The sequence below is a fragment of the Alternaria ventricosa genome (genome assembly GCF_023758065.1).
Source record: "Alternaria ventricosa strain BMP 2768 chromosome Unknown scaffold_5, whole genome shotgun sequence".
In the NCBI taxonomy this organism is placed as follows: domain Eukaryota; kingdom Fungi; phylum Ascomycota; class Dothideomycetes; order Pleosporales; family Pleosporaceae; genus Alternaria; species Alternaria ventricosa.
In genome coordinates this window covers 1,184,225-1,198,503 of record NW_026055685.1, presented here as the reverse complement: position 1 = coordinate 1,198,503, position 14,279 = coordinate 1,184,225, and the positions used below count along the sequence as shown (strand labels likewise).

Here is a 14,279-nt window from a genome sequence, read left to right as displayed (position 1 = left end):
ACTTATTAAAATAGAGTACTACTAAGTATACTATATTTCTACGTACGCTCTATGTTTAAAACTTCTCTAGAATAAAATAAAATAAAACTACTACTTACTTCTAGACTAATACGCTAAAGGTGTAATTATAGTAAACTAATATAATTAAGCTCTAGAATTAAAGAGCGCTATAAAAACCTAGAAGTAGAAGAACTAGAAGTTTATATACTATATAATTTATAGAATAGTATATAAAATAATAATCTTCTTAATAGTCTTCTCTAATACTTATATAGAGTAGAAAAAAACTAAAAGAAGCTTATAACTATTTACTTAATTATAGTAGCTATAATCTTAAGTAATATACTTCTATAGAAGTATATGCTATCTAGATATATATACTATAACTAACTACTACTACTTTCTAAGAAGTATAAAGATCTTAGTAACTATCTATATAGTAAGCTTTTCTATAAAGCTTATAAAAAAAAAATTAATACACTTTATAGAGTAGATACCTAGAAAAAGATTAAGCGCTTTTTAGTATAAGAGCGTCTACTTTTACTAAAGTAGGTATTTATATATAAAGTTAATTAGAATAGCTACTTTATTAAGTATAAAGCTTATATAGTAGTAAGAGAAGATCTATAAGTAATTAACTCTATATACTCTATATATATAGTAACACTTATTTTACACTCTTTTAGAATAGTAATAGTAATAGTAGCTAAGTTTAACCTAGAGATTCTTTAGTTTAATATTATAGAAGCTTTTCTTTATATATACTAAGAGCACTAGCTAGTAGTAGTATATAATATACTAGATAGCTTTAAAGAGCCTAGTAAGTATATAAAGCTTAAGCGCGCTCTTTATAAACTAAAAAACTCTCTACTACTTTAGTATAAAAAGCTCTTATATATAGTAAAGAAGGTAAGCTTTATTACCTCTAAAAAAGAGCTTTATCTCTTCTTTAATAAATAAAGAAAGATTCTTCTACTCTTCTATATTAATAATATACTACTTAGTAAGAAGCTTTATAAGTTACTAATATAATAAAAGTAGTATATAATCTAGAAGAGAAAAGCTTAGTTAAATAGTTCTTAGAAGTAAAAGTATTATGTAACTATACTACTTATACTATAATACTTATATATAATAAGTATTTAGATAAGCTTACTAAGAAGTTTAACTTAGAAAGTACTTTTTTAAGTTCTACTATACTACTTCTAAGCTAAGAGCTTATAAAGTTAATAAGTAAAGTAGATAAAAAAGTAGTTAAAAACTACTAGAAGTGTATTAGATTACTACTTTATATAGCTATTATACTATAGTCTAATATAGTATATACTATCTAAAAGCTTTTATACTTTTTTACTAATCTAAGTAAAAAGTATATTAAAGTAGTTAACTAAGTAATTATATACTTATATAAAACTTACTACTAGGCTATCTACTATAGAGTATACTTTAGAGTAGAGCTTATAATTTATAGTAACACTTTTTTTATAAATAATCTAGAAATAAAGCGCTTTTTTTAAAGCTACTTTATTATACTTTTTAGAGGTACTATTATTTAAAAAGTAGTATAATAAGTAACTATAATAACTTTAACTATAGAAGTAAAGCTTCTAGCTTTTAAGTATATTAGTAAAGAAGTAATAGCGCTTAAAAAGCTATTTTAGAAGCTTACTTTTACTTTAGAAGTAGTATAAATAATTTTTTATAATAACTAGTAAACTATATACTTAGTAGTTAGTACTAATAAGTGTATAATAACGCGCTTTAGATATATTAATATCTAAAATATATAGCTAAAGTAAGAGTATACTAAAGAATCTTTTAGAGTTAAGTACTTAGAAACTAAAAGTATACTAGCTAATAAGCTTACTAAAAATCTATTAGTTTAGTAATTTACCTACTTTAAGAAGTAGTTAAATATAAAAAATATTAAATTATTAGTAATATTATAAAGCTTATAAGGTATAAAGAGTTTTAGCTACTTCTCTTAGAGAGTAGTAGTAAGTATATTTAGATAGAGCTTCTTTTATAAGTCTATAGAAAACTACTAAGTATTAAGAAGTTTTTATTAAAGTATATACTCTAAAGAGCGTAGCTAAATAAAAAAATATACCTAAAACTATAATTAGAGTAAAGCTCTCTTAGTTATCTAAGCGTAGAGTTAAAAAAGTATAGCTAGTTCTTACTAGCTTAGTTTTTATAATAGTAGAAATACTTAAGCTTTATAGTAAAGAATCTAGAAAGTATATTTTTCTTAGTAGATAAAAATATATAGCTAAACTTAGTAGTAATACTTTTATAAGTAACTATAATAGTATTATTAGTAATAGTTTTAGAAAATACGCTTCTATTCTTATTATTAAAAAGTAGTCTACTAGTATTAGTAGTTTTATTATAATTAACTTACTTAACTATAGAATAAAGCTTTATAAAGCTAGTTAGTAGTAAAAAGAAAAAGTACTAAAAAAAAACTTACTTAAAGAGCGCTACTTAGAAGCTAAAGTATTATTAATTTTATCTTTAAGAATAAATCTTAACTACTTAATACTAAAAGTATTCTTAAAGTTATTTATATTACACTTTACTTTTAAAGTATTAAAGCTTTACTTCTTACTATATTTCTAAATTATATAGCTATACTTAAAATACTACTTAAAAGTAGTATTATAATTATAGATAAGCTTATAAAAGTAAAAGTTACTCTTAATATTATATAAGTAACTAGTCTTTAAATTCTACTTTATAGTATAAAACTAATTAACTATATACTTAGTAACTTTCTTTATATACTTAAGTTTAAAAAAAAGTTAGTAAAGCTTCTTAAGCTTAGAAAAAAGTATATATATATATTATTATATTTATAGTTATTATTAGTATTAGTAAGCTAGCGCTTAGATAGCTTACTTTTATTAATACTTACGCACTTTTTATAAAAAGAGTTAGTAGCTTTACTAGTACTTATAGATTAGAAGTACTAAAGGTATACTATATTATAGAGCTTACTAGTAGTAATAAAGGTAGACTTCTTAGAGACGCGCTTACGTATAGACTTAGTTACTAAAGCTTTATTATTCTTATTATTAAAGTTATTATTAAAGGTATACTTCTTATAGTTATACTTTTTATTATTATACTTATTAGAAGACTTAGTAATATTAAAGCTATAAAACTAGATAAAGAGCTCTAGATTAAAGAGAGAGCTCTTATTACTACTTATAATAATAAAGCTATACTTCTTTAGAACTAGACTAAAGAAAAGAATATTAGTATAGACTTTACTACTCTCTTAAAATACTAAAAGCTTACTTTATACCTTAGTAGAGAGTCTAGAAGTAGTAGAAAAAAAAACTATAATAGTAGAGGTCTTAATAAGAGAGCTTATAGAACTAGAAGTAGTACTAGAGAATAGAATATTAAAGTAAGCGTTACTAGAAACTAAGAAACTAAAAATTATAATAGTAACTTAAAATTAATACTTATATAGATTACTAAAAAGCTTCTAAAAGAGTATAGTAATATTCTAATTAAAATACTCTTTTATAGTAGTCTTACTAACTTAGTTATTATTAAGCTTTAGTATATAGCTAATAGAATTAGCTAACTTCTACGCTTAGCGTAATACTTTCTTAAAATATATCTTTTAATAAAGCTTAATAGCTTTTAGAAGTAAAACTTTAAAATACTTAGTTTTAGCGTACTACTTATTAATAAAATAATTCTTCTTAAACTTAGCGCGCTTAGCTTTAGTAACTACTTTAGCTTTAAAAGCTTTTTTATTATACTCTAAGTTACGCTTAATCTACTTATTATACTTTTAATATAAACGCTACTTATCTTTTAAAACTTAAGTAGTAATATAGCACTTATAAGTAATCTTATTATAGTACTTATACTTTACTTTATTTTTAGTTTTAAAATTATAAGCTTTCTATATATTAGCGTACTTTTAAGTTTTTTACTTATTATAATATATAATATTATCTATATACTTTTAATTAGTAAATAGATTAATTTTATTAGAAGTATAAGTTAGAGTAATAAATAAGTTATAAGTAATAGTAGAAGTACTAGTAGAGGTAAGCTTTACTTTTTCTTAAAAGAGCTATACTTAGATAAGCTACTAGAACTAAGTAGTCTATTAAGGCGCTTATAGTTCTTCTTCTTAAAGAGTATAGCTAAGTGCTTAAAGAAGTTAGAGGTATTAGAGCTTAATAGCTTAGTTTTTAACGCGCTTATATAACTAGAGCTTAAAAAAGTTACTTTAAATAAACTTATATAGCTAGAGCTTAATAAGTTTATTTTAAAGGCGCTTATAAAGCTAGAACTAGACTACTTATTCTTAGAAGAGTAGCTATTTTTATACTTATACTTATTTCTATATAATATAATATTAGTAAGCTTAAAAATAGTTTAGTAGAGTATACTTAATAAAATTAGTAGAATTTAGTATACTACTAAAGTTAGTAAGTATACTAAGTAAAAACTAAGAATACTTACTTTTATTTTAGATAAAAGGTAAAGAGCGTTTAGCTAATTAAATAATTTTTAGTAATATTATAATTAGCGTATATATACTAAGTAAGCTCTTAGTACTATATATACTCTAATAAGTATATAATTAGCGTTTTTTACTATAATAAGAAAAGCTTATTATAACTACGTAGCCTACTTTTATAAGCTACTTAGAGAGTATATTATAGAATATACTTCTAGATACTCTTATAAAGTATTATATATAATTATACTAGTATAGATTAAAATAAGCTCTTAAGAGCTTTACTACTTAAGAGAGCTTTCTAAGTAAGCTTATAATATAATAATTTATTTTTTATTTATTTCTATACTTTTAGATATAATAGTATTACTACGCTTTATATTATATTAGAGTAAAGTCTACGTTACGCTCTATAGGTTGTTATCTCTTCTTAAGAATAGTAATTATAGGTTCTATACGCAAATATTGCCTAGTTAGTAAAGTATAGAAAAAGGCTATTTATGTTTATTTAATTATTGCTTTATAATGCGCTAAAGAACTAAGTAAGTAAGTATGTATAGTTGTAGAATATTCTTAGTTGTATTGCTTTCCGCTTTTATTATTCTCTACTTATATGTACTTATAATATTACTTAGCTTTACTTAGCCTAAGGCTTGATACCTTAGTATAAGTAAGATGTTAGTATCTGTTAGAGGTGAATCGAGTTGCCGGTGCTAAATATGCTTGCCGGAGTTGAATTAGTCTGCCGTGGTTGAATTACTTCGCCGGTGTTGAATGTGCTTGCCGTGATGGAATCAGCCTGCCGTAGTTGAATGCACTTGCTAATGCTGAATGAGTTTGCCGGTGTTGAAAGCGCTTCCCAGTTCTGGGTACAGTCGTTGGTGCTGAAAGCACTTGCTGTGGTTGAAAGCACTTGCCGTGGTTGAAAGCACTTGCCGTGGTTGAAAGCACTTGCCGTGGTTGAATGAGTTTGCCGGTGTTGAAAGCACTTGCTGGTGCTGAATACATTTGTCGGTGCTGAACGCACTTGCCGGTGTTGAATCAGTTCCGTCGGGGTTGATGACACCTGCCGGTGCTGGAACAACTTGCCGGGCCTGAATGAGGGGTCACCAAAGTGCCGGTATGGTAAGAGTGGCGGTAGTGAATCACCTGTCCGTGCTGGATTGGAGATCAGTAGGCATCGACCTGCCGGTATGAGAAGAAAATGCCGATGCTGAAAGAAAGTGCCGGTATGGTAAAGATGCCGGGCGTGAAGACGTTTGCCGGTGCTGAAGACCTCTGCCGGTAGCAATGAAATTGCCGGTATGGAAATATGTGCCGGGCGTGAATAGACATTGTCGGGCGTGAAGAATGCCGGTATACAAAGATCTTGCCGGGCGTGGAAGACGATATCATGCGTATAGGTTTGCCGTGCGTGAATCTTTCCCTGAACTCAAAGATGCCGGCATCGTAGAGGGTTGGCAGTGAATATACGGTACTGGATCATTTGTTGAAAGTGAATAAGATGTCAGCCAGAGAGATATTTTGTTCAGATGATTTCCGATTCAGATACATACTGGCATGCACCTCTGTCGATGCTCACCATCCCGAGTAGAGCGCCAGCAAATCATGCTTCTTTACTCCACATTCCCATAGTTCTTCCTAGAACCAAACGGGCGATCATGGTTCAATGACGTTTGGTCGACATGTTGCCGACAACGCCGACGCACATGTTGAGCTCCACCACACCTTTCATCAAAAGTGGAAAGGCTGCCCCGCTCGATCACTCCTGGAATGACTTGTGCATATGCCGACAAACATAAGCCGTACATCTTCCCCCATACAATGACCATACAATAGACCAAATAGTGTTCGTTCATCATTACCAAACAAAAAGCCTCCCTTATACCAACGCCTCTTTTCGCCCAAACTACCACCATGAACGCCATGCTTAGTTCACGAACCGGATACTCAGAACGCTAACGTAAGAGGTATGAATCGCTCAATAACGCCCCACCGACACCTCTCCCACAAAACTCGGAAGCAGCTCGCCATCTTCTGGCGGGGTATCTGGTGCTAGTCCTGCTTGTGTACTCGCTCGTCGTCCCATCAGACTGCCAGCAACGCTGACACTTCCACTCCTTCCGCCGTCGAACCTCATCCTCTTGCTCCCTCTATCCATGCCTTCGAGCTCCTCTCTCAAGTTCCCTACTTCTTCTTCCTTCTCTTTCCATAGTGTCAGCACTGCTTGCCTCTCCTCATGTAGTCTCGTCTCCTCGGCTTCTTTCTCTTTCTTGATGACGTCCAGTACGGCGTCTCTGCCGGCCTTTGCTGCAGCCTCGTCTTGCATGCTTGTGCCCGTCGAGCAGCCTATAGCACCGAGTATGTCGCCGGCTGCTGACAGGATAGGTACACCACCGCCCAGCGTAGTGAAGCGTCCCATGATTGTGTTGCCAATGCCCGAGGTTGCGCTGCCTGGCCAGGGTGTTTCTTGGTATGCGGAGGTTGGGATGCGATTGCCAGCGGCAGTGAAGGCCATGTCCATGGCGGTGTTGATGGACGTTATTTTCGCCGAGTCCATGCGCGTGAAGGCTAAAAGGTGTGTGTGCGCGTCCACTACGGCGATGCTCCTGTTGTTTTGTTAGCATGGTTGGTTCCATCCTGCTGCGTTCAATGCGTCTGGGAGGGGAACTCTTACATCGGAACACCGACTTCGATCGCATGCTGCTCCGCGGCTTGTAGAGCGACGCGTGCTCCACTTTGCGTCAATGTGGGTACGGCAGCGGTTGCTGATGCTGTTGGTGACATGTTGAAGTACGTATGTCGCAGTAACATGGAAAGTAGAGAGAAAGAGTACAGAGACAGGTAGTAATACAGGCAACGGAATTAGCCGCGGTCGCGTGCCCACGATTTAGCACAATCCTGATGCTCGGGTATGCGGAAGACTACAGCGGATCCGACGTTCTTTTAGGCAGGCGGCTCTTCGAAAGATGGGGACAAGTCGCCTTTAAGATAAGCAGTCAGCTGAAACGATGTCAAAGTCTCCTTCATTACAGCCTCTTGCGTGCTGCGTGGATATACCAGACCGAAGTGGAGTAAAACGGCGACAAGGTCTCATCTACCCCAGATCAAGGGTCCCAGAGACCCGTGCTTCCGGTGTAATAGCTGAGACTTGTGAATTTTGTTCGAAGCGGGCACGTGTGCCGTAGTGGAGCAGCTTTTGTGGGCGGGTTAAGATGCCCAAATTAGGAAACCCATTTGCGATCTGGGCTGCAAACTGGATACTCAAGCCCAATGACCATGTCAATGGCATAAGACTTTGTGATCAGTGCTCCTGGGGCAGAAGAAATATCGTACGAGTCGATTGAGCTGTGCGACCAGGAAGGTGAGGCACGAAGGGGTGCTGTTCAGGCGGTGTAGAGGCTGTGAGGAGGTGCCGATCCATGTTCAGGTGGGAGCCGGGAAACACGTCTTCATCACGACTGTATAGCTACCATCAGTAGAACGACCACTACGCGTGATGTTTATTGTGCTGTAGGATGCTGTGCGCTATACCGCTGCCGTCTTCCAAGGTTCAGTGTGGTGTTCAGAATGCCGTTCGCGAGGCGGGCACAGGCGGCGGCATTTCAGCGCTTGCCCGTAGCGGGCCTAGCGGGAAACACTGAGAAGGAGATCCCCTTGGCTATTGGCGACGTCTTCTACTGCGTTCTCACACAAGAAGTAGCCATTTCCATCCTGCCTTTCACTTCGATGCATCAAAATACAGCGCTGCGTAAGAGTTGGAGCAATTGGATTAAGCTTAGATCGGTGCGCGCTCTTCCAAGGTTTACTCGGCAGCGGTCCCCTTAGCGCGATGTCGTTACAGGCGATTTCCAATGTCATGGCTTTGCATTTCACATTTTACATACTATCTGCAGTCATGAGTGGGCATAGTGGTTTCAATTGCAGAATACGACGATGACTACGTGCAAGCTCAAACATGGGGACGAGCATGGACTTCTCTAGGCTTGTCTTTCACTGTCTTGCACTGCACTCTAACGATGCGCGCAAGATATGTTTCGAGCTCAAGAGCGAAAAGCTCTTTCTTGTTCTGGGAGCTTTACGCTTATCAATGGTCACCGAGAGACACTGCTGAGACATCTTCGCGCTCGTTGCGATTGGTTGGCCGCCCTTCCTTTCCTTTGGTGTGCGTTGGCCTTCTCATTGTCCGTCGTCCCAGCATCTACATCTATCGTTACACAGTGTCATCATTGTTACGTTCGAAGTCACCTTCACTTTTGTAGATTAATGCGCTTTGTCACTGGACTGACGAATCGCACCTTTGTTGGACGTCATCTGCAAACGCTTTACACCCCCCACACAGCTTGTGCGACATCGCCTTGACAACCACCTTGCGACCGAAAACTCTGACTCCAAAACACTCGCTACACCACACATTTAGCGAACACCAGTTTTATTTGCAATTGACACTCCAGCTCGACAAAGCAAACATCACGCAATGTCGGACGTCGCACCTTACGAAGGTCTTGTCTGGTGTGGCTTGTCCCTCCTCATAAAGACATATCTTCTGCCAGTCACATCCCATAATTCCACACCCGAGCAACGTCAGTTCCTCGCCGCCGGCGCCGCGAACGCAACCACAGTCACCCCAACGGCCACCTTCTTTCCGGAGCCGAAGACCTTGACCGATGAGGTCTACAAGACCATCATCCAAACAGAAACTGCGACGCGCACCACCACCACAACAGCCACGGTCCCAAGGACCGTATACGCCACGGTAACCGAACATGTGACATCTGTGTCAACCTCCATAGACCACCACTGGCTCACGAAGTGGACACACTACCCCATCGACCCGGCAACCCCATACACAACAATATTCTACACTCCCGACGCGACTCTGAGCCCGAGTACTCCTGAGGCTGAAGCGTACCCTCCAGTCACCACACAAATGCCCGCGACAGTGTCTACCTCAGCAACATGGTTCCCATGGAGAGCGTTCTCGGCCATCCTCCTCGTCTTACTGATGAACTCTATTGCCACAATCGCGCTCATGTGGTACCGTGAGCCAAGGGTAATCAGACTATCAGGACAGTTGAAGAGTAAGCAAGTGGCCTACGAGACAATGAAGCGAAGCCGCGCGGAAATTGCAGAGAAGGCACTGGCCGAGCGAGCGACCCTGATTCAAAGATGCGACAACGCTGAGAGGTCAGCTAAGCTTCTGCCCGGGCGAGATGCGATACTTCAAGGCCTCGGTGTCCTTGAAGCTGGCGAAGGCGAAATTGACCAAAAGACACTCAATATCAGGTTAGAGGCTAGACTGAGCACTCTGGTCGCGGACAAACAGCGCCTAGAATACCTGGAACTGGACAACAAGGCCCAGAGAACCGAGATCAGGGACCTCAAAGAGACCATCATGACCCGACTGCGCAGTCAGTACGTTTCTGGCGTCGTAAGGACCTTCGACGAGTTGCTTCAAGACAAGCAACAAGAAATCACAAATCTTCGAAAAATGATCAGCACTAGCAACGTTGGCGAGGCTGTCAAGGAGTCCGCCCAGCTGCACGAAGAGAAAGAGGCTGAGCTCATTGAGCTACGGCCTCTGCGCACCAAGGTCGTTGCCCTAGAGCAGGCGCTCAACGAAGTCAAGAACGAGACTTCGCTAGTTCAGGCTCAGAAGAAGACCCAGGGTGTAGACGATGAACGGCGCTGGGACGGGGAGCGTGACAGGTTGCGCAAGGAACATCGCGCCAACGACGATGCCCTGAAAGCGAAGCACGAAAGCGAAATCGCCACATTGAGATCAAGTGTCAACACAGCTAACGGCCTGGGAGACCCAGACCTGCGAAATGCCCTGGTTCAGGCGGACGAAAAGTCCGCGGGACTGGAGAAGAAGCTGAAACTTGCCTCACAGCAGGTCTTGGTGTTGGCGAGTAACCCCGCGATCAACCCTCCGTCTGTTTCCAGTATCGACAGGAATCTCCAAGACCAGGTTCATAAGTTGAACGTCAACGTGCAGGGCTTGAATACCCAGGTCATATTCCTCACCCAGGAGCGCGATACCGCCATCAGAGAGACTACTGAAGCCAAGTCTAAGGGCGAGGCGGTTTACCGTCAGTTGCAAGATCTCCAGGCAGTAGGAAGCAACAATGGGGCGCCAGCTGCAACAATCGCGCAATACCAGGCGGACTTGGCGCAGAAAGACCAGACTATCAAGGACCAGACGGATCTAATCGGCCGATATCGTCAAGAAGGCATCCAAGAGATCGACCGCCGTGATCAGAAGATACAGCAGCTGAAATCGGACGCGACGCACAACAGTCAAACCATCCAGACCAATCAGCAAACCATCACGGTTCTGCAACAGCGCATCATCTCTCTCGAAAAAGACGTCGCAGCTAAGAAGACCGAATGCCAAACGCTCGATACACGCATCCAGGCTCTCAATCGCGGTCAGCCCGTAATCATCGATGCAGCGTCGTCAACGCAGATTGGAGCGCTGAAGAAGGAGAACGAGTCATTGAAGAATGAAAACGACTCATTGAAGAAGGACGTCGAGGAGGAGAAAGGCAGATGCTCTCTCAAAGTCGTCGAGCTCAAGATCAAGATCGATGATCTAGAACGCGATGAGAAGAAGGCGAAAGATGAACTCAAGGAAGCCATCGAATCGCGAGACAACGTCATCGCCGCGAAGATCGCGCAGCACAAACGTGAGCGCCAGCAGGAGTTTGACGACTTGAAGAACTCGCAAGCAAGTTCGGTAATCAAGGGGTTGGAATATCGAATCGAGCAATACAAGGAAGAGAACAAGGGGCTCAGAGAGGATGTAAAAGGAGAGTGGAAGAAGATACTGGTCAGGAGGGACAATGAGGTGCTAGCTATGGCAAAGGAGCTCAGGACCGCCAAAGACGATAAGGAAAAATGGCAGAAGCTGTGCCACAACTTCCGAGCAAGGTGGAGCATACTTTCCAAAAACAAGGCTTTCAAGGATGGGGAGCTCACATATGAGGAGGTCAAAGATGGTCTCTTCATGGGCAGTACTACAGAGGTCAAGGACCAGATGAAGAAGGTTCTTGACGATAACGAAGATCTTCAGGCTGAGAACACGAAATTGCGCGGCGACGTTGAGAGGTTGACCTGGTACCACAACGCGGAGTCGGTGGAGGCCGAGATGGAGGTAGCTGAGGCTTATGCCTCTGATGACGAGTGAGGTGGTCATAGGTTCTTGGCCCGCGGGAGGGAGCAAGAATATTGACCTTGAAGAAAGAGTTGGAGACTATACCAATCAGTGCGACACCGCTAACCTGGGTGTCGTCATTGATGGCGAGGTATAGGACGGATTCAGTACGATTGGCCTTCTGGAGGAGATAGATGGGGGTTTGTGGCCTGTTAAGGTCTGTTTTGAGTCTAAGCCTGGTGTTCAGGTGCTGTCTAAGGACCTCCTGGGTTGTCTGTGTGTTTGGTGTCTTGATGTTTCCGGTACTGCGGATACCTCCTCGTGTAGCCATACTTTGGTTGAAACAAATACATTCTCACAAACATATTACTCTTCTCTATGCATCATATGATCTATCTCAGGCCCCTCCAGCTCATCTTCCTCAGCTGAGCCCCATAGAACCATAGTCCCACGGGCCCAACTAACCCGACTGCCAATGTCAAAAATGCTAACAAGCTATTTCCCCATCCCAAACCCAATGTCTCGTACATCTTCGGTGCGAAAAGCGGAAAGCTGAAGCCGCACATAGTCCTCATGAAGGCTCCTACGCTCGCTGCAGAGGCGGCGTAATTGGCTTCGTATGCGTCGGTCGTGTAGGCTTGGGCGCATTGAAACCCGATTATCAGGCCGATTGCTATGATGACGGCGCCAATGTTGGGGACGATGAAGTGAACGGCGTTGTGGGCACTGCGAAAGGTTAACATCATGACAGTGATAGGTGTGGAGTAGACTGACCTCCAACCATAGATAAAGAGACCAATAGGGCAGAGGATGCCTGCTATGATCATAGGCGGAACGCGGAACTCCGGAATCCCTTCGGCGAGCTTGTAGTAAGCCTTCATCCGCTCATACAGCTAGTCTCAAGTCAGCGCTGTACAAACATGAACAGGAAGCTGGGCGTGGTAGACATACCCGATCGATGAGCGGATGCGAGATCTGCAAGCCAATCATGAAGCCCAAGCAAAGCGATAAGTAGTTGAGCGACGCAGGCCCAGTATCCATATCATACACTTCCTCAAACACCATCGGGAACGTCGAAAGCATCAAGTACATGACACCGTACAGAAAGGCGCGATAGATCGAGGGCGCCTGGGTCGCGGGATGAGTGAACATCATGATGAACGGCAGGACTAACCTCTTCCTCAGTATCTTGCTCATGCGATCTCCTGTTTCAAACTCGGTTCGCACGACTACATCGTTTCGGATGCCCTTCATGGCTTTCCTGACAGCTTTTGCTTTTTTGCCGAGGATGGCGGGTGCAAACGTCTCGCGTAGGAAGAAGAGTGCGGTAAGCTGGACGAGGACGGTGAAGATGGACGTGGCGAAGAAGATCCAGCGCCAATTCGCGCCTGTAGATATATATGCGCCGGCAATTGGTGCTACACAGGGTGCCAGCCATGTCAAGATGCCGTATATGGCCTGGCCTTTCCCACGTTCTTCTTTTGACCAGGTATCAGCGAGTACGCCATTACACAACTATCTTTGATCAGTCTTGTATATCAATGATGTGGGACTTGCAATGGTTCGACGTACAGCTTGGGGTGCCGCTCCGCCTAGACCGCTAAGAAACCGAAAAGCAAGCATCTGCTCCTTGGTCTGCGCAAATCCGCAGCAAGTGTTGAAAAGCAGGTAAACTAGATTGGCATACTGTAAGACCGTAACGCGCCCGAAAATCTCGCTTAGCGGTGCAAGTACAAATGGCCCTTGAGCGTAGCCAAGAAGGAAGATGGTCATGACCAGTTGGCGCATAAAGCCTTCCGGTATATCGAAGTCATCCCCAATGTCTGGCAACACAGGTGTTACCATAGTCGATGAGAATGGCGATATGAACGTGAAAAGCGACACGAGTATGGTAGCCACCCATTTACGTTTGCTGTTCCAGTTGAGAGGGTTGCTAGGGTCGTTCGGGCCGTCCCAAGTGATCTACACGTCACGTCAGTGGCAGTGCCATGAGACACCCAAGAGACCTACAATGATTTCTTCGCCTTTACGAAGGCCCTCCTCCATATTCTCGCGGCCAGCCTCGTACCCTGACTCTTCTTGCTCCCACTGCAGGAACAGACGCTGGGTGCTAAGTAGCCAACGACCGTCCCCTTCGAACGAAAATCTCGGCAGTGCCAAGGAGTCGCGTGCGTTCCCGTCGTCCCCAGAAGATCGACCAAGTAACCTGTCTTTAAAGTTCATGGTAAGTAACGAGCGTTGAAATTGAACGAATGATAAGCCCAAAGAGCGATGATAGCGATTGTGATGAGTGTTACCTTTTCTTGTTACAGGGGCAGATCGTCTGCATATAGTATCGAGACCTTCTTGCCAAATCTCACCAATTGAGGCAGTGTCAAAGAGGCGCTCACCAAGAGGAGGCTGTTCACCGTGCCAAAAGCACTATACGGCCAAATGACCTCAAAGTACAGTATCACCGGTGTAGCGTGAATGCCACGATCCAAGAATTTGGCTTCGAGATGCCCAGGTTCAGGTTAATAGGGCTGCGGTGAGACCCTTGCTGAGGATGTGATCAAGAATAGAAAACTGTCGCGTGGGCGCACGGTAGCCACGACATCTCAGGTCCACCATAGCCAATAACGAGGATGCGGC

The 14,279-nt window shown here is 41.2% G+C and overlaps 3 protein-coding genes across 3 annotated transcripts; 1 reads left to right on the top strand and 2 right to left on the bottom strand.

Moving 5' to 3' along the window:
* Positions 1–6,473: 6,473 nt before the first annotated feature.
* On the bottom strand, positions 6,474–7,279 carry J4E93_003775 (uncharacterized protein; the record flags this gene model as incomplete). The annotated part of the gene is made up of 2 exons (XM_049341705.1): positions 6,474–7,101; positions 7,170–7,279. The coding sequence occupies 2 exons, from the start codon at positions 7,277–7,279 to the stop codon at positions 6,474–6,476; spliced, it is 738 nt and encodes a 245-aa protein (XP_049201210.1).
* A 1,690-nt stretch (positions 7,280–8,969) lies between these two features.
* On the top strand, positions 8,970–11,681 carry J4E93_003774 (uncharacterized protein; the record flags this gene model as incomplete). Its single annotated transcript, XM_049341704.1, has 1 exon — positions 8,970–11,681. The coding sequence occupies one exon, from the start codon at positions 8,970–8,972 to the stop codon at positions 11,679–11,681; it is 2,712 nt and encodes a 903-aa protein (XP_049201209.1).
* Positions 11,682–12,040: 359 nt separating this feature from the next.
* J4E93_003773 (uncharacterized protein) lies at positions 12,041–13,871 on the bottom strand (the record flags this gene model as incomplete). Its single annotated transcript, XM_049341703.1, has 5 exons — positions 12,041–12,374; positions 12,423–12,541; positions 12,600–13,163; positions 13,221–13,610; positions 13,659–13,871. 5 exons carry the CDS (start codon positions 13,869–13,871, stop codon positions 12,041–12,043), a joined length of 1,620 nt encoding a protein of 539 aa, XP_049201208.1.
* Positions 13,872–14,279: the final 408 nt, after the last annotated feature.